The sequence below is a fragment of the Triturus cristatus genome, chromosome 8 (genome assembly GCF_964204655.1).
Source record: "Triturus cristatus chromosome 8, aTriCri1.1, whole genome shotgun sequence".
NCBI lineage: Eukaryota > Metazoa > Chordata > Amphibia > Caudata > Salamandridae > Triturus > Triturus cristatus.
Window position 1 is genome coordinate 41,043,744 of NC_140591.1, and position 22,919 is coordinate 41,066,662.

At 44.6% G+C, this 22,919-nt stretch overlaps 1 protein-coding gene across 5 annotated transcripts in view; it reads left to right on the forward strand.

The window, feature by feature from the left end:
- LOC146799918 (reticulophagy regulator 3-like) overlaps window positions 1-11,349 on the forward strand; it is a 137,340-nt gene extending 125,991 nt beyond the window's left edge. For all 5 annotated transcript variants that reach the window (XM_085620871.1, XM_085620872.1, XM_085620869.1 and 2 more), the window contains one exon: window positions 8,457-11,349. In XM_085620871.1, the coding sequence (XP_085476997.1) occupies window positions 9,628-10,974 (1,347 nt within the window). In that variant the 5' untranslated portion in view covers window positions 8,457-9,627 and the 3' untranslated portion in view covers window positions 10,975-11,349. The remainder of the gene's footprint in view (window positions 1-8,456) is intronic.
- The last annotated feature ends 11,570 nt before the right edge of the window (window positions 11,350-22,919 follow it).

Consider the following 22,919-nt stretch of genomic DNA (forward strand, 5'->3'; position numbering starts at 1 on the left):
AGGAGGTGAAGCAAATGCCTTTTTGAGGGATTCGAAGGCCATCTGCACTTTTTCTGACCACTGGAATTGAATGAATGAATGAATAAGACACTTATAAAGCGCATGGCTACCAAAGGCCTCCCAGCGCTTAAAAAGACACACCTAAGACTGCAAATCTAACTGCTCAAGAGAACAAAAAGCTTTTAAGATACTTGCGAAAGATAAGATGGTTGGCCTCAAGACGAATAAGATCAAGCAACTGATTCCAACTTTTAGCAACCATGACAGAAAAAAGACGGCCCCCGCACCGTGCTCCCTTGAATCTAGGGACCGTAGCAAGATGTTTCGACTCAGATCGTAGAGGTCTTCTGGGGACATACAAGGAAATAATCGATTGAAGGATCGGGGGGAGAGTTAGCCACCAAGGATTTGTGAGCAATGCACAACGCCTTAAATTGAATTCTTCTATCAACTGGCAGCCAATGGAGTCCCTTGATGTACGGTTTCGCGGATTCTCTATTATGAACCTGCATAAGAAATCGGGCGGCACAGTTTTCGACCATTTTAAGCTTTTTTTATAGTCTAACAGGGAGAGCCCAGGTAGAGCACATTGGCATAATCAAGCCTAGATAAAATTAGTGCTTGTACCAGCAGCTTCCAGGCTATAAAAGGCAGAAGGGGCAAGATACTTCAAATCATTTTAAGAATGGCATAACAAGAGCCAGCGACCCTAGACGCCTGAGTTTTGAAACTAAGGTTGTGATCCAACCAGACTCCCAAGCTCTTTACTTGGTCTTTAGGTGCCGGCATGTCTCCCATACATTTAGGCCAGAGAGTACCACTCTCCAGGCTGATCGTTTTTCCCAGAAACATAAGTTCTGTTTTTGCCACATTCAGCTTAAGGAAAGAAGTGTCCATCCATGCCGAAACCTTTTCCAAACAATCGGCCAGGATAGACTTGTTATTGTTTAACAGGTTGAGGGACACAATGAGTTGAGTATTGTCGGCATACGTAATGATCTTAACCTCGAACAGCTCGACGATATCAGCCAGAGGACGCATATACACATTAAAAAGTATGGGGCTAAGCGAAGAGCGCTGAGGCACCCCACACTGCAGTGGCATCCAGTTAGAGGTAGCATTATTCTCAAATACTAGAAAAGATCGATCCGAGAGATAGGACGCAAGCCATTTGTGTAAGATGCCAGTCAACCCACTTTCCTCAAGTCTCGCCAATAACAGTTGGTGATTTACTGTGTCGAAGGTCGCGCTGAGATCAAGTAGAATAATCGCAGCTGAGCCCCCGGCATCCAAGATTTTCCTCGACTCCTCAACAACCGCTAGCAAGGCAGTTTCAGTGCCCTGCTGGGGCCTAAAGCCTGTCTGAGAGGAATGAAGGCAATGGTTGCTTTCCAAAAAAGCAGAAAGACTAGAGTTAACATGCCTTTCGCATATGTTGGCAATCCCAGGAAGTAACGAAATAGGGCGGTAATTGGCAAGCACTCTGGGATCTAAGGTAGGCTTCTTCAAAAGGGCTCTAACCCTAGCCTCTTTCCAAAGAGAGGGGACAATCCCAGTGGAAAAAGAGCTATTTATTAGCTCAAGAATAACAGGAGCAATTGAATCAAATACCTGGTTAAGGATGCGGTGGGTGCTGCGTTACTAAGGGAACCAGATTTAAGGCGCTCCAGTTGCAGTTTTAAATTTCCCAAGTCCAGAAATGGAATGGAGTCAATAAAAAGTTTTGAGGGAAGGGGTTCATCTCTTGTCAAAGGGGGATTCGCCCCACCTCCTAAAGCTGAAAAAGGGGGAAAGGCCAAGTAAATATCCTGAATCTTCTTATAGAAAAAAAGAGCCAATTCGTTGCATCGACCTGTAGCATTTTCAGGGGGCAAGGAGGGCTCAGGAAGTTGCATAAGAGATTTAGTAATTTTAAAAATTTCACGGGGTGAGTTAGCCGCAAACATAATTTTATTTGTAAAATAATTAGATTGGGCAGATCTAATTTCAGCTTTGTAAACTCTAATGGCATCTCTATATTTAAGTTTCTCAGTGACTGAGAAGTCCTTTCTCCAGGTTCTTTCATGGCATTTACAAAGTTGTTTCAACTCCCTAAATTTAGGGGAGTACCAGGCAGCGCCATGATCAACTTTTTTCCTAAATAACCATTTTTTGGGGATATGGCTATCTAAAGACGTCTCAAGCCACTGATTACATTTAATATTATCACGTTCAGGGTCATCACTAAGCACCGGCCTAGTGCTATCAAGAGTAGACGCCCATGCATCCATGGAGAGATTAGCCCAGCTCCGATTCCAAAGTTTTACCCTTTCCCTTGGCTGTCCACCCTCCTGAGGAGTCCAAGCAAAAGGAACCATGAAGTGGTCTGACCAAGGTAGAGGGATAGGTTTATCCACTGACAAATCGTTGATATTGGAAAATAAAGGGTCCAGAAGATGACCTTTTTTATGAGTGGAGCCAGACACTTTTTGCTTCAGGGCCAATACTTCTATGATGTCAGTAAGCACCTCAGATTCAGGGTCCAAAGCCAGGTCAAAATGAATTTTTAAGTCGCCTAGAACTGTAAAGTTAGAGGTGGAACTTACTAATTTGGCTATGCTGTCTGGGAGCTCTTTACTAAAATTGACACTAGGGCCCGGTGGTCGATAAATAAGAGTACCCGAAAAGGTGCATGTGGGGGAGAAGCCTATCGTAAAGAAGCAACCCTCACAATCCGAAATCAAACTGTCAGTAATCTGACAGCGAAAAATACCCTTGTACAGGATAGCTAATTCCCCTCCTCTTCCTCCAACACGGTCTTGTCTCTGGATCAAATACCCAGACGGGAGAGTACAAACTACTGCTGGATCTGCAGTACTAGATAGCCATGTTTCCGTAAGGAACAAGGCATCAGCAGCAACCTCAATTCTGTAGAATGTTTGGGAAGGGAGCGACAATTCAACATGGACATAAAAAAAGTTCTATTGGCATGAGGGGAGATAGTAGCCCTAGGCTCAAGAGAAGACTGAAATTCAAAAGAGCAATGCCCACATTTATGATAGCAAGTATCGGGAGCCATAGAATGGCTTCATGACAGGGAGACACTATCTTTAAGCTGGAGTAATTGTTTGTAAGAATATGAAAGCTTACCTCTGGTCACCTGAGCCAAGGGTCCTAGCCCCTGGGCCCGGTCGACCGTGGACAAGCGCAGACGGGCTTGCCTTTGGCGCGCCAGAAGCGCGGCCGCATCATCTGCCCCTTAAAAGGAGTGGTGAACGCCGGTACCGCCGCAGCTGGGAGGCTAACCTTTGTTGTTATCTCAATATCTAAGCAGCAGGGTACGTGGATAATAGGCTGTACTCTCTCTAGGCCCGAATTGCACTTCTCCAATTAACACACAAAAGCAAACTGGGAGTTTAGTCACTTCCTCAGTACTGTACAATGAAATCTCCTCCGTAAGAGTCCTAAGAAACGGACTCGCAAACGGAGATGTTTATCACGTCCTTGCTCTTCAGTGGAAGGGCGCGAACAGAGGAAGAAACATAGGCTTCCCTGGATATATCCTAAGTAACTTCTCCCCCGCATGAGACCGCAGGCTCTGCCAGACTCGCCAACGGAGGAAAAGCTGTGAATATACGAAAGCCCCGAAACGCTCACAGGACTTCAGGAAAAGCTAATGTTGGTGCTACAAGCACCCTTACTGGACCTCGACCTCCACACGAGAATCCATAAGCCGAAGGAAAATACAAATAATCGGCAGTCCAGTGGATACTTTGTCCAGCTATATCCGGGTTTCCTGATGGCACGCACATGACTGCGTGCCACGTCAGGAGCGTGAGGAATGACGGGAATTAGAGTTCCAGATGCACAGGAGTGCTTTCCTCTTTCTGACTCCTGCTTCAGTCTGTCAGTATATGCCGGGATGATGCGAAGTGACAGCGAGTGATACTCGAAGGGAGACTTTTAAAGTATTAAGGGAGTTAAGCCAAACCAAATAACAGAAGGCAGTCCTAGATCCACAGGACTGTGATAAGATACAGGACTTCTTTCTAAAGAAAAATTTTGATATTCTAACTGAAGTAAGAAACACCTGGCTTTGTCCCAGTCCACTGGAAGTGGATGAGGTGCCTGGCTTTGAAAGTGGAAGAGGTGCCTGGCTTCAAGGGTGAGATGCTTTCAGCATTTCAACCATTGGACCTCGAGGCCTTAGCACGGTCAATGGCAGCAGTTAAATCTGGCTCGCCGGAAGACCCTAGCCTTCCTAAGGTGCTCAAAATGGCCTTTCCAGTGGTGGGGTTGAGCTGCTTTCCTTTCCGAACTCCTCCCTGGTGGTAGGTAAAGTACCACTCCGTTTTAAGAAAGCTATGGTAAGCCCATTATTGAAGAAGGCTGAGGCAGACCCCAAAAACCTAAAAAACTACTGCTTAGGTTACCTTTTCCAGCTAAGATCGTGGAACAACATGTAAGTAGAATCCTTGCAGAGTTTATGGAGGAGCACGAACTGCTCCACGCTCGCCAGGCAAGTTTTTGGGCGCATCACAGTACGGAACTGGTGATGCTTTTGGTACTGCATGAGCACATACTGGCGGCTGATAGGAACAGGCCCTCCGTGCTGATCCTATTGTATCTTACAGCTGCATTTGACACGGTTGACCATCAAGTATTGATGGATGCATTACGGGTACAAGGGATCACATATTCTGCCTTTCGGTGGATCTCCTCCTTCCTGAATGACCGGTCACAGAAGGTACAGCTGGGTGGCTATGTGTCTAGAGAAAGAGTACTCCTGTGTGGGGTTCCCAGGGATCCGCTCTGTCCCCACTTTTATTTAATATCTATCTTCAGCCTTTGGTGGCGGCCGCTGATCCTGATGATTGATAACTCTAAGCAAGCGCAGTCAAACGTGCAGAATATCCTCAGGTTTATGATGAACTGGATGTCGGTTAATTCACTCAAAGTGAACCCAGATAAGACCGAGGTCTTGGCAATTACCACCAAAAGTAGTCCTTAGATGGATGGTTTTTGGCCCCAGGAGTTAGGTGTTACCCCGAAATCTGTGCCTATTGTGAAGAGCTTTGGTCTTAAGTTGGTTAAGAAGTTGGCACTGACTGGGCAGGTGACGACAGTGGTGGTAAGCTGCGTGGGTCTACTTAGGCAGCTTTAGAAACTGGTGCCTCTTCTATCTCTCGCAATGGTGTGAACAGTAGTGGCAGCACTTATTGTGTCACGGCAGGACTATGGCAATGCGTTATACATTGGGCTCCCGGACAAGCTACTGGATAAGCTCCAAGTAGTTATGAACAATGCTGCAAGATTAATATATAATCTACCGAAATGGACGCATGCCTCACCTTTGTTGCAAAAATTGCACTGGCTTCTTGTAAAGCAGAGGGCCAGGTTCAAGGGCGTATGCATTGCACATTAAGGCCCTGTATGGGACAGAACCAGTGTACATTTATGACCATCTAAGGCGATGTGTACCAGGACGCTGTCTTTGCTCTTCTAAGGCACTCTTCTGAGGCATCTTTGTTGACCTGTCCACGTTTTTTTTTGCTTTCAAAAGATCTGTCCACGTTTTAACAAATCAACCATGGGCAGTCGGACTTTCTCAGTCCTGATACCTCAGCTGTGGAACGGACTCCTGGAAAGTCTGCAAAGAGTAAACAATCTCCTTCTATTTCGGAAGAGATTGAAAACCTTTTTGCATGAACAGGCCTTTGGTAGAGTCTGATCGAATGTCTCTGTCAAGTATTAGTTGGTGCTAGGCGGCTAATCCTAGACAAGCACTAGGTTACCGATGATAATTAGGCGCTATATAAGTGTTACTAACATAACCTACATTGTTATTAAGATGGGGCCAAGAATGTAAGGTGAAACATTTCTGTGTGTTAAGAGAATGCTTTCTTGAATTTTGAATGTACCTTATCCTACTCTAACATGCTTGTTGAATGATTTAGAGGTAGAGCCAATTCTTGGCTCTGCTGTACTCATTATTTTCTTGGCTTGTCCACCTCTACTCTGAGGTAATCCTTATCTTGTATTGCTATATTCTGGGGTAGGTGCATTAAAAATTACTTGTATGGGGATGGTCAGGGTAATTTAGTATTTCTTATCTTGCTCTTTTGTCAGCCTTCCACATTACTTTGTACAGGCCTTACATGATGGATCTGTCTGTCACAAAAGCAGATATACAAGCTGATAAATTTACACAAGAACTACATTTTATCTTTCCTTTCTCGGGTTTGATGAGTGCTATTGACATATACCATCAGCCGTACTTGAATGTCCAACCAACAACATGTTGTACCTTTTGGCGCTTGTCAGCCAATTCCAACATTTCAATAGTCAAGTGCAGACTGTGAACTAGAATTCAGTTTCTTGAACACTATCAAGTCTAAATCAAGAACTAGACTGGAGGAGAATCACTTGGGTATGCTGATGAGAACAAAGGCCTATCTCTTATATGGCAAAGTTGCCCTTGATAGAGTTTATCAGCACTGGAAGAATGGCAAGGACCAGCGAGAGAAGCAAATGCGTCGCACATCTAGTGATGGCACTTGACTTGTCTAAGCCACCCTTTCCCACAGTCTATGTTTGGCCTGGATGGGCACATTTCACACACTTCTTAGCAGTGACATTAATCATTAGCTTGTACATCAAAATGTAGCTGTGGTATGTAATTGTCAATTTGCTAAAAATATATATTCTCTTGTATAGTCTTCCAACAATCCCCCACCAAATGATCAGTGCTCCAATCAAGAATATTCAGTAAAATCTTATAATAGGGCTGCCTTCTGAGTCCTGTCCTTTTTTTAAGCCTGGGGTGTAGGTGCAACTAGAATAAACAATGAATGTCATGATGATCTGTCTCCACACTGCAAAACGGTCTCAAGACCCTGTCAGAGCTATATGTGTGAAATGCACATGTTCTCCATCTCATTGTAAACAAATATTTTGAGTGGCAATTGCCACAGATTTATTTACTCACAAGCTGGTATGCTTGGCGCACACAGCCTAGGCTGCAACGCACAGGGATCTTGGACTGCCACACACAGAGAAATAAAATTAGAGAAAACATTGCTTACAAAGTGTAATAGCTCTAAATCAGTTACACTAATTGTCTACAAAGGTATTGTTGGTTTTCAGGAAGGCAACATTTCCTAGCCATACATTACATTACACAGCATTTTGTATCATCTTTCCAGGTGCTCATTACATTTATGCTAATTTCCTGTGCGCTGCATGTGAATTTTTTCAGCAACTCTCCAGTGAGCAGCAGTTTTAAGCCACTTGCTGAGCCCTAACAGTCTAACCAGAGCATGGCTATTCTTCTCCTACCTGGTAGCAGGGTAAATACAGAAATTGTTGTCTCTTTAAACACCTTTCAATAAGTTTACTTTTATCTCACAGTTAAAGTGCTAGTAATCATCAGGACTACAATATGTGGATAAAAATCTGCTCTGCGATTTCCATACCTGGTACAGATGTATCTCATGTAGCTACTTGGGAGTTGAGTATACTGTGTGTCATTTTAAATCTGCTACTTCCAGAACTTGTTTTAATTTGTGCATAAGCCCTGTTACAATCCATTTCAGTTAGTCCTACACATCTTACTTTTCTGATTAGCAGATCTGCTTGCTTCCTGACTGATCTGAGCATCATGTATCCCATCGAAATCTAATGGCACGTCATATGGTTGACAGCAGTTTGTCTAAGACTGGACAGTGTTGAAACAAATTCGCCATGCCAACTTAATTGCTTAGGGTAAGGTTGTGAACACTAAGAACTGCCTTCCCTCTAAACTGTTTGTGTTGAATCTAATAAACACACCATCATTGAACAAATGGGCCATTCTCTGTGTATCCAACAGGAAGCAGCAATACACTAAAATGTAGCAGCCCCTCTAATCGCACTTTGGGATCATATAGACATTGCCTGGACGCTGTCTTTGTCAGTGAACTTACGGTCATCATACACTTTTACATGCCACCCAATTCTCATTTCCTCTCTAGGATTTGGTTTTTGGCCTGAAAATGATTCTATTTTTCGAACTGCTATGCTGTGTTTTATTTTCATTGTAACATTATTCTTTCCTAACAATTGAACATTATAAAGTGAAATGTATTACTTGTCTTGCTGTGCATAAAATTGAGCCACAACTCACTGACCAAGGCCAACAAGGTCAATACCATAATGTGTTGTTGCTTTGCTTATGTTACTAATCAGATGAATGTAGACTCTGGTACATACGTGGCTGTGGTCTTTTTTGGGAGCACGATCAATGCTGATTTCAATAAGAATGATTATTGTTGATAGTGGCACACTGAGCTAAAAAGATGGACTGCATTGCTACCTAGAGTAAATACCAGTGGCTGGAATGTATTCAAGTGTTCAATTTCTTTTACATTTCATCAGAGACATAGTGTACACCTTGCTGCTTATGGATTTTGACATTACAAATATTTTTGTATCCCCAGACAGGAGATTCCGGAACACTTAATAAGAAGAAGAGTGATGAAGAAAAATTAACAATACAGGAAAGCTATCTGATGCTCAAGAAGAACCAGAGATGATGCCAAACCGTAATTTGAAATAGAACAACTAAGAACATTAAGTGCAATCCAGCGGCTTCAAGAGGCTGAGGACATCCATGCTGCCGGACCCAAAACATCCAAATAAATTAAAATCACAACAATTACAGTGGTAGAACACATCCAATATTAAAACATGCTAGATACCACACTTTATCATAGGCAATTATAAGGTAGTTACAACAGTGCTTCCCATTCTAACGTGATAATATCGATGCTGTGGTGTTAGTGTATCATAAACACTGTTTTGGCTGGACCTTACAATCTGTAGAAAGAGACCATAGGTATAGAAAATATGAATCTTGAAGCAGACATCTGAAAGTTCAGAGAAAAGTGTTTGGCTACTTGCAATGCAGAACATTATTCTAGAACATAACGACTTGGTAATGAGTTTTCTTTGTGTGTGTATTTCAGAAATACTGTCCAAGAAACAAGACTAATTAGATAAGCTGTGTGCTTAAATCTTTGCACACATCTTAGAAAGTTCTTAACGCAGGTTTAAGAGACCGCTCCTGATAGAAAGACCTTACATATGTTATCAGTCTTGCAAGAATAGATGCACTGCAAATACCTAGCGAATATTAAAATGTAAATAGAACCACAATGGTCAGTCAGCAAACACATTAAGATGATTTATGCCAAAATATAACCGAAGCTTAGACTCTAAACTCCAAAGAAAAAAGCATACACACTACGTAAGACGAGGCTTGCCTTCTCCTCAATACTGAAGTTGGATCACCAACTATGCACAGGGGAAAACCCATGAGATGAGGACAGAGCGAATGTGGCAATAGTGTTCATCAGCCATCACAACTAAGAGTTCAATAACAAACAAAAGAAATAACATAAATGTTCTGTGTTTTTCTGGATAGCTTATTTTGCTTTGCGTGCTACGCCCCTCTTCACTGGTGATCTAAGTTTGAATTTATCTTTCTTTCTCGTCTAATCCTCCGTTGGCTATTTTACACTATATAATGTGGAATTACGTCACAGTGTCATAGGTGACATAGATGCCTTCTGTTGGTGACATCATTACTTGAGGTTGAGGAGCGGTAAGATGGCGACGATGGAGCAGAGAGAGACAGTTCCTGGCCCTGAGCGAGAACAGCGAGTCTTGTTCCTGCAGGAGCAACTGCGTGCAGCATTGGAGCCTTACGAACCGGCGCTCAGTTATCTCCAGGCCCTGTTGCTGTGGGAGAAACGTGGACACAGCGCGTTGCTGTGGCTGGGGGCAAATGTAGTGTTCTGGTTTTTTGCACTGACCTCGCTCAGAATAGTATTTTTGATCACATTTGGACTAATATTGATGGTTTGTGTGGATCAGTGGAAGAACAAAATATGGCCTGAATGCAGAGTTGCAAGACCTGACCAAGGTGCTCATGAGAGTTGGGGCATGGTCCACCCACACCTCCTCAGCCTGCCAGAAATGTGTCACCATGCCGCCGAAGCACTGGTTAGCACAGCCATGTTTTTTGAGAATGTATTGCTTTTCAAGAGTGAAAATCCTAGCAAGTTTTGCATTCTAGGTTGTGCTGTTTTGACGTTCTTTGCTGTATTGGGCCACTATGTTCCTGGTGCTGTGCTGTCATACTTCATGTTGCTTTTTGTTCTGCTGTGGCCCCTTGCTGTTTACCACAGATTGTGGCAACAGATTTACTTGAAGATGGAGCCAGCCCTGCAGCGGCTGGACTTCAGTGTACGAGGCTACATGGTGACAAAGCAGAAGGAGAGAGAAATGAGACGTCGAGTGCTTCGTCAAAGACCTACTGATGACGATAGTGACAGCGAGGAAGAACTTGCAGCATTCTGCCCGAAGCTGGATGACTCGGCTGTTGCTAAAGAACTGACAATTTCTGACTCTGAACATTCAGATGCTGAAATATCTTATACTGAAAATGGAACATTTAATCTGTCCAGGGGGCAGACTCCCCTGACTGAGGGGTCTGAAGATTTTGACCACCACAGTGATCCAGAGGAGTCATTTGCAAGAGACCTTCCAGATTTTCCATCCATAAATCCTGAAGCTTTGGGACTAGATGATGAAGATGATACTAGTTTTGGCATCCCAAGCACTGCTTATCACTCACAGAGGGCAGAAGAAGCACAGCTCTACTACGACCAGGAAGAATTAGACGCTGAGATGTCGCTTAGTGGACTTCCACCTGTTCAGAATTTCACAAGCAATTTAGCTGGGTTAGTTACCAGAGGGATGATCCAGTATGCCCTATCAGGAGCTGCCCAACAAATGCCCTTATTCAGTGACAATCCGCCACGACCAGCAAAAACATATCACAGAAATTCTAGTTCTGAATTGGACACTGATGCAGAAGGGGATGATTTTGAACTGCTTGACCAGTCTGAGTTGAACCAGTTTGATCAAACAACTAACCGTGGCCATCAATAAGCCCTTGGTGTTTTCTGTGAGACCTAAGAAAGGTTTGATGAAACATGTTAATTGTAGATTTAATCTTTGAATTCTGTCTTTGTGTGCGTGTGCAAATGAAATTTCGGCTAGTGTTCCGTTCAAACTAGTTGTGCTCATCACTGTGACGTCTGAGTCTGTAAGATTAGTTTGAATTTAGAAAAAGTAAACAAAAGGTATTCTTTGACAGAAAAAAATAGATGCTCTTCATATGTGTTCCTTCAGAAGCATTTGATGTATCCACAAAACAATGCTGTACACATGTTCTTTATTTTTAACAATCCACCTCAAATTTTCAGTGGTAGGAATGGCCAAATATGTTATTCTAGTAATAAAATAATGATCACTAAAAAAAAATGTTTTGTGTTTGTGAGAAGAGTTTTAATCATTCATCCCTACACTGCCACCAATAACAACTCAACAGAAAGCTTATATAGGTGCAATGAATGTAAGATGACATCTACTTTGTGGGGCAAATATCAAACACATACAGCAGAAACTACAGACACAAGCATTGAAAATTGAAAGAACTTTACTCTCTCAGCACATCTAAAGATCTATCAACGAACACACACTGGGGAAAAACATATCCATGAAGTGAAAGTAGCAAACACTTTACTGATTTATCAAAACTAAAGGTCAACCAGCGAAAATACACAAGGGGAAAACCATATACATGTAGTGAATGTGGTAAGGGCTTTACTCGAGCATCAGACCTGACCATCGATCTGCAACAGCATACAGGAGAAAACCCATACACTAGCCAAAAATGTGGAAAGAGCTTTAGTAAGTCCTCACATCTAAAGAGGCACCACATACAATGGGAAAACCATACACGTGCAGTGAATGTGGAAAGAGCTTTAGTACATCTTCATATCTAAAGAGCCACCATCTAACACACACAGGAGAAAAGCCATACACTTGCAGTGAATGTGGAGAGAGATTTGCTTGTTTATCTGTAAAGAAACATCAGCCTATGCACACTGGGGAAAAACCTTACACTTGCAGTGAATGTGGAAAGAACTTTAGTAGAGCTGCATATCTAAAGAGCCACCATCTGATACACACGGGGGAAAAAACACACATGCAGTGAATGTGGAAAGAGCTTTACTCACGCATCACACCTCACCATCCATCTGCGATGGCATACAGGAGAAAAACCATACACTTGCAGTGAATGTGGAAAGCGCTTTACTCAAGCAGCACACCTAAACCCCCATATGCAAAAGCATACAGGAGAAAAGCCATGCACCTGCAGTGAATGCGGAAAGATCTTTAGTAGATCTGCACATCTAAAGAGCCACCGGCGAACACACACAGGGGAAAAACCATACACATGCAGTTAATGTGGAATAAGCTTTGCCTGTTCATCAAAATAAAGGTCCACCAGCGCAAGCACAGGAGAAAAACTATATACATGGAGTGAGTGTGGACAATTCTTCACTCGAGCATCAATCCTAACCATCCATCTGCAAAGGCATGTAGCACAGACACCATACACTTGCAGTGAATGGGGAAATAGCTTTAATAAATCCATACATCCAAGGAACCACCATTTAACACACACGGGAAAAATATACACATGAAGAGAATGTGGAAAGAGCTTTACTCAAGCATCAGACCTAACCATCTGTCTCCAATGGCATACAGAAGAAAAAACATGCAAATGCATTGAATGTTGAAAGAGCTTTAGTAAACCCATGCGTCTAAAGAGTCAGCAGCAAACAGGAAAAAACATATACATGCAGTGGATGTGGAAAGAGCCTTACTCAGGCATCAGTCCTAACCATCCATCTTTGATCAAGAAACCATACAAAAGCGGTGAAGGTGGAATTGGCTTTGCTAGCTCAACATACCTAAAATACTACCAGCAATCACACAGGAAAAACAACATAAAATATGTAGGATGTTTCAGTCATTCAAAAAATGTAAGACACTTCCTGCAAACCCACAGATGTAGTAAATGAGGGAAGAACTTTCATGATTTATTATGCCTAGTGGTCAATTAGTTAATACACAAAGATAGAAATAACATTCTGTTGTAATGGATGTGAGAAGAAATTCCATACTTTTTTGCAGCTACGTGTGCATCGGCAAATGCAGACACAGGAAATCTCGTACATAAGCATAGACTAAGGTGTGTTTTAGTATATCATGAAATTATAAGTCGATGTCAGCAACACATCCAAAAAATTGTTTGGCTACGGTAAATGTCGGAGGGTTTCATTCACTTTTCAGCATGCAGAGTGTAAGGTTTATGAAGAAGCAAGGTCTATACCTTGCCAATGTCAGGTAACATTAAATTCATGCGCTTTCTAGCTTTGGAAAAACACACAAATGTGTTGAATCTACCCTCCCACTGTGGAAGTTGCATTGTGCATGCTGTAAGGAGAGATAGCTCCTTGATCCTGTTACATATTTTATTGGTAACTTTCACATTGTGGACCATGGGGCACATTTTTCTATTCCATTGATGCACATGGGGATGCCTTAATGAATTATGTAAATATTAAGGTCCAGGTATATTTCAATATATAACCTTTTTTTCTTTAAATTTCTGTTTATAGAAGTTTTAAACTCAGTTACACAGAAAAACCACACACCATAGCAGATCATACAAGTGTAGGCCGTACATCGATCTGGTGACACAGTCAATTCCATCAAATAAACAAACTTTACAATTCACAAGAGGTCAATGAGCAGCAATGCGAATTAGGGGTAAAGCAGGGGAGGAAAGAAGATGGGAGACGGGGCAACCACCTAAGAGGAGTGGGTAACCGAAGCTCTCACCCTGATGTGTCCACTTGCCTTTGTGAAGGGGCTCTACTAAAATGTGGCACGCCGTAGCTCAAACTTACCACATCTGAGGGCACTTATTGTAGGAGGCCATATTGCACACTATTCTGCATCTTGAGCGCCGGAGTCGGCGTCCTTCACTCCCTCCCCATCTTGCATTCGTAAATACAATTCTAAAGGGGGACCAAATGTCTTTGGGGCGCGGCCGGACCGGCATCAGGTTCCAATACGCCGTCAAGTGGTCCTGGCAGTACACAGCATCCTTGAGCCAATCGGCCAGCCGTGGGACCATGAGATGGCCCAATAGATCACCATCTGTTGTTTGCCTAGCAGGAGCAGAAGAGTGGGCAGGTTCCACAGCTCCAAGGGAGGACCTCTTTAATATAACCCAGCAGCGCTACCTGGGGAGTACACTCAGCTGCAAGCCTGTGAACTCATCAATAGCATCAAAGACAATATGCCATTTGGCGCACTCCCTGCCAGGTCCAAGCTAGATGAAGGAAATCAGTGCTCAGTTCCGAGCATATGAAGCAGTGGGGATTGTCTAGATATTTAAAGTGCACCAAGCGTAGCCTATAGTTGGCCAATAGCGCCAGAGCTTGAGCGCAGCAAAAGAACCACTGAACCTCTGTAATGGTAAACTGTGAAAGCATGGGCGCATGCCTGGCGGACTCCAGGGACACGCACCAGTGCTGTCTCCTGCATTCTGACATAGAGCCTGGTAAAAAGCTTGTGCGGTGTGGGATTCACAAAGTCCTCAAGAACCTGAAACGTGGGGGGTGCTGCAGGGATTCAATGTATAACCTTTATTTTTGGGGGATAATAATAGTTAAGCGTGGATAATGGTCCTACATTTCCACCACAGAGTTCTGATGATATCATACACCACAAGGCCAAAGACCATGTGGTTTGTAAATATCATTAGATCATGTAGTCATGTCATAAATGTTAGTTTGTATTTTTTATTACATGATTATTTTGTGGCAGTTGGGTTGAAAAATGTATTGTTTTTCAAATAGAAATGTTTACTAAACGTCGTAAGTGACATTTGCATTATAGTGAGATTACTAATGCCGTTCTCCACATGAATTTTAATGATTGTAATATTGAATCAACAAAATGCAATAGTAAAGCTCTGCAGACTGGTTTGAGGCTATTCACTTGCTGATGAAACACATATTTCATTGGAACCCATGAAATGCTCCCAGAATCCCTTTATGCCAGTATAAGAGCATATTACTGGATTACCTGCTATGTGATTTTCCTCTATTAAAGTATGATCTTGAGTCATTGCTCAGATCTTGCAAATATGTATATTTGAAAAGGAAGAGTATAGTGGGTTAAGGATAGGATGCACCAATCTTTTTATGTATTCTTTTTCTAGTAATTATGATATGTAGGGTGACCAGATGACAGCACCTTACAGAAACTTTTCAAGTTTTGGACTTTGTTTTGACAATCATTTTTATCGGGTGTGTTAGTTTCTATTGAAAAATAACCATGATCAATACCTGCCATGTACTAATATATTTAATGAAATTCAGACCTGTCAAGCAGCATCTATATGACATTGATTCATCCTGCCATCCTCTTGGTGTCCCACTATGTATATTTAATAGAAGGAAATACTTCAGAATGCATTTTTTTACTTTTTCAAAATGTTTGATTTCCGTGACTGTTGGTAATCTTGTCATATCTGTAACATTTTTCTCTACTTTGTATACAGATTTCTCATTAGCATAGATATTGTCTTCTTTCTGCTTTGTTGGGCAATATTGCTAAAAGGATTTCATGTTAATACATTTTTCCCTTATTAAACACTTCGATGCTCGGTGCCCCTGTGCTCATGACTGAACCATTCCGTCATGAGGCCAGGGGCACGAAATCCCTCTGCTGCAGACAACAGAGGAATTTCTATTTCACCTCTGTGACCTTGGGAGCTGGGGAAGAGCCTCCCCAGCTCTCGAGGCCCCCTCCCTGGTTTCTGTGCCATAAGGATCAGCGCGCACGTCGCGCTGTCCTCATGCCCATGCCCTCCCCCTCCCCTGCAAAAATTACAGCCTTCCTGCCCCCCCTGGGGGGCAGTAGCCCCCAATCTGACCCCCGGGGGAGCAAACAGCCCACTTGACACCAAGGATTTTTTTGGGCAAATTTTTATTAGGGTTGGGGCATTGTGATGCCCGTTTTTGGCAACCCCCACCCTAATTAACATTTGCTCAAAAAGATCCCTGGCGTCTAGTAGGCTTTCTGCCCCCACTGGGGGGCAGATGGGGGCATTAGCTCCCAATCTGCACCCCCGGAGGGGCAAAAAGCCCACTAGTTTCCAGTGCTATTTATTGTAACTATCAATGCTTGTTTGAATTGTATCTTTACCTCCAGCCTCATAAAGAGACTAGTGGGATTATTCTTAGAATAAATACATATATTTTGAATATATACCTGTGTGGACTACTCTTTCATTTGGTCATTCAAGAGGTTATCTATGGTAAAACAATAAGCTTAACACTCCTTCAAGACTTAGCCTGAAGGCTGCTCTCCACAGCTACCACTAGGATAGCTTTCTTTAAAGGTAGTCTTTTAACCTATCACCTTAAGAGTCGAATTGGACTGGTGCAAGGTGTCCCCTATAACTAGTGGACAGCATATGCCAGGCCAACTTGGTATTTTGGCTCTTAATTGTGGTGTGGAGTTGCTGGGGGTCACGTAACTAGTTAGCATGAAGGAGTTAATAACGAACGAGGCTCCTCCATGCTAACTAGTTACAAGTTACCAAGTCCAAGTCCTGAAGAGAATCCCGGATTTGTTAGGGATTCGAAACGCATTGGCATTGAGTTTGGGGGACTGTTGATGGGGTGTGTCATTAGGACTGTTAAATAATATATCCCTTAGCAGCTTCTGACAACACCCACCAGTAGGTTAGGTATCCCCATCCTCTCACAGGCAGGACAGTAAACATGTGTTGCGAAAATGAGTAACTGTCCATCTGGTGTTAATATGAATGTAGGACTGATTTAATTTCAGCCTGGCACACATGAGTTATTGATGTTTTTCTTGTGATCATTGATTTGTTGTTATTATTTGTTTGCAAAAACGTTCCATATATTATTATTTTTTCTCACAAAACTTTTTTGGGCACTATTTAAATGTTGTATATAGTTCTATTTCAAACGTTTTTGAATTGTGCGATTAGTAATGTGGTGTTTCTTTGAAAAGACATGCTCTATTGATTCATGAGTGTCTGTTGAAATATCAAAAATAAGCGAAATAAAGCTTGAAAACTTCGGAATTAATGGTCTAAGGTTTATCACAACTCTAATCAAAATAACCCCCCAGACATCATGTTTGCTTATTTCAATATTGAGGTGGTCCAGTCTGGGGAGTTACAGACCCAAGCCTTGCTTGCTTCTAAATGTGGCAGCCTTCGCGGAGGCTTAAAACTTTGAAAAACTATAGACAGTTTTGTTCCAATATGCCATTGTGGTTTGAAGCATTTTCCGAGCAGGAGACAAAATCTACAGGAAAAGGGAGAAAGAACGTCTAGGTGGTCTGTCACCATCATTCTCATTTCAAGCATGCACTAATTGGTCCCAGGGTTCTGCAATAGGTCTTTTACGTAACCCTCGCCTTTCCTCTTTATGGAGCGCTCCGCCTTCCTCTTCCGCCCAGGGAACCACTTCTTGCCTCCAACTCAACGCAGATGGCACCGATGAGGCCTTCTTGGCTAATAGTAGGGCAAGGTCCACAAATGTAGTGACTAAAGTAGTCTTTTTTGGTCGCAGGTGGATCTCCATTCAACAGCCCTCCATTCTCCACAGGTCAGTTTTTCCCACTGCTCACCTCACACAATCTACTGATATTTGGTATTGCAGGGCAGCTCCACACCATCTGCTTAAAATGTACTGTGTCTTCATCACACATAGGGAGGCAGAGGAGGACCCTGGGTATATCCGACCGATCTTGCATGGTGTGAGGTATGCCCTGTGTAATATAGTAAACTGATTATATGAAAACTGGGCATTGAGGGATACTTTTTGCAAGTATTCTAAAGCTTTGCCACTCCTTGTCATTGAAGGCATGACCCACTGAGAGTTCCCATTTGGCTCTAAGTGTCTCTAAAGTGACACCTGTGTATTCTTGTATAGATTTGTAGAGCGAGGGGACCACCCTACAGGCCCTCCTATTGTATATAGAGGTTGCACCATTGCATGGGTAGGAGGTTCAGTATTGCCTATGTTCCATTGTTGTCTGAGAGCATGCACCAATCTATTGCATGGTAGGGATTGCCCTATCGGAATGTCTCATTCATCTGCTACTGTCTGACATTCTATGAGGGTATTGTCTTGATATAAAGCTCTTACAGTGTCAATCCTTGCTGTGTCCCATTGGTGTTAATCTGTGGGAGTAAGGTGTCCCCATGTAGTTGGCAGCACCTTCAATGGGTTCACTGGTGTGTATCCAAATACAAGCTTTGTATAAATAATGCTATGTCTCAGACATCCCTTTGAAGTCTGAGGAAAAGGGAGAAAGAAAGAATGTCTTGGTGGTCTGTCACCATCATTCTCATTTCAAGCATGCACAAATTTGCCACAGGTTCCATCAATAGGTCTTTTACGTAGCCCTCGCCTTTCCTCTTTATGGAGCGCTCTGTCTTCTACTTCCGCCCAGTGCACCACTTCTTGCCTCCAACTCTCTAACACAGGTGGCACCACTGCCTTCCACCTCATAGTTGAGGCCTTCTTGGCTAATAGTGAGGCAAGGTCCACACATTAAGTGACTTATTCTTTTTTGGTCACGACTGTATCTCCAGTAAGCTGCTCTCCATGCTCCAAGGGTCAGTTTTCCCCACTGCTCGGCCCACACAGTCCACTGGTATTTGGTATTGCAGGGCAGCTCCACACGATCTGCTTAAAATGTACTGTGTCTTCATCACACATAGGTCAGGCAGCGGAGGCCCCTGGGTATATATCCGACCGATCTTTCGTGGTGTGAGGTATGCCCTGTATAATATATTAAACTGAATATATGAACACTGGGTAGTGTGGGATACTTATGGCAAGTATTCTAAAGCTTTGCCACTCCTTGTCGTTGAAGGCACGGCCCACTGAGAGTTCCCATTTGTCTCTAAGTGCCTCTGAAGTGACAATCGTGTGTTCTTGTATAGATTTGTCAAGCCTTCATTATGAAATATATTTAGACACAAATATTGAAAGGTGCAGGGTTCCCAGAGTAGGTGACCTGCCACTGTGGTTGTGACTGTCTAAAGTGAAACACACATGACTTGTTGTTGACCATCAGTCCCACTAATACCCCAAATTCCTGCTTTCTTTTAGCTATTGGATTCGCCGTAAAGCAATCAGCTGCTGTCTTGCCACTTGCTACACTGCTCGGACTTCATTACCCATAATCCATGCTGCCCCACACCGCCCAGGAGGACAAAGGAGGGGCTAGGCTGCCTTCAAAGGGCGGGGAGAGACCTACGGTGTTGGAGACGTCAATAGGGAATCAGCTGCTGTCCTGCACTTGCTACACTGCTCGGGCTTCATTACCCATAATCCATGCTGCCCCACACCGCCCCGGAGGACAAAGGAGGGGCTAGGCTGCCTTCAAAGGGCCGCGGGACACCTACAGGTGTTGGAGGCGTCAATAGGGAATCAGCTGCTGTCCTGCACTTGCTACACTGCTCGGACTTCATTACCCATATTCCATGCTGCCCCACACCGCCCAGGAGGACAAAGGAGGGGCTAGGCTGCCTTCAAAGGGCGGGGAGAGACCTACAGGTGTTGGAGGCGTCAATAGGGAATCAGCTGCTGTCCTGCACTTGCTACACTGCTCGGACTTCATTACCCATAATCCATGCTGCCCCACACCGCCCAGGAGGACAAAGGAGGGGCTAGGCTGCCTTCAAAGGGCGGGGAGAGACCTACGGTGTTGGAGGCGTCAATAGGGAATCAGCTGCTGTCCTGCACTTGCTACACTGGTCGGACTTCATTACCCATAATCCATGCTGCCCCACACCGCCCCGGAGGACAAAGGAGGGGCTAGGCTGCCTTCCAAGGGCGTGGAGAGACCTACGGTGTTGGAGGCGTCAATAGGGAATCAGCTGCTGTCCTGCACTTGCTACACTGCTCGGACTTCATTACCCATAATCCATGCTGCTCAACGCCACCCAGGAGGACAAAGGAGGGGCTAGGCTGCCTTCAAAGGGCTGCGGTTGACGCGCAGCACGCAAGGCGCGCAGGACGTGCCCAGGGCGCATGCCCGAGTGAAGAGAGAGCCCGGGTGTGCCCATCCATGGCAGGGCCCTTCCTCTTGGGCAGTAACTGTGAAAGATTCCGAAAAACAACGGAGGCTTAAAGGTTTGCTTGTTCCCCTGACTGGCGTTCATTTGAATGAAGAGGAGGAAGAAGCCTACTCAACAGAAGAAGGGGGGGTACAAGGAGGGCTCTGTGACCCGCTGACAACAACATATCTGACATCAGTTTGGGGCGTAACACAGGCCCCCGCAGCCCCCGTGGTGTGGTGGGGCCAGCTCCAGGGGGCCCCCTCAGCACAGCACTCTGGCCGGAGAGCTCCTGATTGAGCCCGGAGGGGCCCCCCCCACGTACCTTGCAGGGAGTCCCCCTCAAGTATCATTACGCCAGCTATTGGCACAATTACAACGGTGCTCCAGTTAGTGGAGGATCGTATAGACGGTGTCCAGAAAATGAATGAAATCCCCCCTTCGTAAACCAGTGAAATGCCTATAGAGGGTTTCACCAATCCGTCGGGCATAGTGCCCACTGTAGACCAAAGGGACCCTCTGCCAACAAGCGTTAACCAAAGCCCGCCGACGTTTGTAAGTGCTGCAAGACCCGGGATGTTACGGAGCTCAAGGCAGAGATGACTGAAGTTTGCAAGCCCTTCCTCACAAAAATGGAGGAAGCTGTGTCAGTCGTTTGTCAGGAAATTGCAGAGCAAATCAAGTCATAAGAAACTAAAATGCAGGCCATGACCAGATACAGGAGAAACCCCATCAGCTCCAGCACATCAGCATGCGGGTTGGCCCAGCGACTGTGCAGCTCTGGTGTAGTCCCTGCCCCAGCACAGACATGCCTGTGCCCTTTTGCACAAGGGCCCATGAATTGGCTGCTGCACAAGTTGGGGTTCATGGCCCAGCTGGAAATTCTATACCTCCCCTTAACATGTGGGGGTCGACCTCATGGTGTGCAACGTTATGTGATCTTCCCCCTGCCTCGTTTCCCTTTGTTATTGTTATGGTGGATGTCCCACGGTTGCGCACTGGAGCGAGTGAGTCCACCATGGAGCTTATCAATACATCCCTTCGCTGGGTTAATGGGCACTCCAGGCCCCAGGGTAGCCTATTTCCAGAGGTTCTTATAGCATGAAGGACAGGGTGGAATGAAAGGTCGCACAAAGAATTCCCGGGCATTGTGTTACTGTCACTTTTTAAGCCTCAAGGTTGCCGGTGATTTTATCCGGGCTTCACTGATTGGCCAAATTAAAAGTAGCAATATTCAGATCTTGGCCCCTTGGTTTCTTTTATAGAGACTTGGCTGAATTTTCTCACATTAGGATGCGCTCCCCTAAACCTTTTGGCCCCTCACCACCTCCTTTCAATTTTCCAACTTTTAACTGTTTTACCCCCTGGGCGACTTGACAGAAAAAGATTGACTTTGTACTTGTAATATGTTTACACCAGGGGCTAGATGTGATGTGGGACCCTCTGATGCCCAATCCCGCACTCCCCACGCAATGGTAGATTCTGGGAGCGCGACAGTTCCTGACCAGAAGGTGTTATCCCTGCCACCCTATGAGGCAAATCTAACCATCCCTGCGGGCCCTACACACGAGGTTAACATCCTTTTCTGGAATATTGCTGGCCATGCCAGCAAAATGGGCTGTGATGAATGGGGCCAGTTTAACGGCAAAAGTATGATATTGTTTACTTTGAAGAGACATGGGCTACAGAGGTCATTAGTATGGATGGTTACTATACACGTATGGTTTCCGCAGTTCCATTGTTATGATTCCCAATGTACCCCAATATAGGCCTGAGTAGTCACCTAACCTTTCACCTGCATTTACCCTGCTATTGTACTATATAACGGTTTTTGGTGCTGACCTTTTACCTAGTTACGTGCTGGATAAATGTAGTTTGGTTTTCTCCGAAAACTAGCCTAATTTATTATGCATGAGGATTCTCAGAATCACAGCTGGATTACCATATTCTGCATAATAACTGTGTATAAGGTTCATCACTATTGTCATCCTTGGCCACCATGACGCAGCAAGGTAAAACCCCTGAGGGTACCTTTTGCGTATATAAGCACCACATCTCTGCTGGGGCAGGCAGAGGAGAAAGACTTCTATGCTGACATGCTGACACAAGATGCTGAGGTCCCGGCACGCAAATACTCCAGCACGCAGCAGTCTGACATCCCCCGCGGGGTGTCCAACTCGAGACCAAGACAGGGTCCTTCATTTTTTACTACCGGTTATGGGGTTGGCTCTATCCTAGGCGGATTCTTGGCTATACACCTAAATACATGCTAGGAACAGTTCGTGGTACGGTTAACGACTCAGCAGCATTGAGCAGCGGGGATTTGCGGCACGCAGCGGTATTAGCGGTATGGAGCAGCGGCACACCGAGGACTGTGGATTGACAGTGGGTTGAGACTACCTACGGTCTTCTCTGCCCTAATCCTGCACTACGCGTCTAAAACCATCGCGATCGCCTGGACCTGCAGCTGCCGTAGCAAAACAGGCAGCAATCAGACAGCAACCAGGCGGCACCGGGACCCAGAATAAAAAATGCAGGTGCACCACCCAGAGTGCTACCTGAAAGCTACCTGAAAGCACTACTCAAGGAGGTGAGGCGGGGGCAGGCAGGCATCAGGGAGCTCACGTAGACCCCACGTAGAGGGAGCTCTAGCAGGAGCAGGCATTAGCACAGGGGCAGTTTGGGGTCAGCAGCTGCAACGATCAGGAGCAAGAACTCTCTCCCACCTGCTGAAGTGCAGGTAGAGTGCGGTTTTGTGAGCTAGAGGGGTCTACAAGCCCTCACATTAAATACTCTCAGGGTTCCACCTAGCCCCCACCTTGCCCCCACCCTATCCTCCCAGCCTGCATCT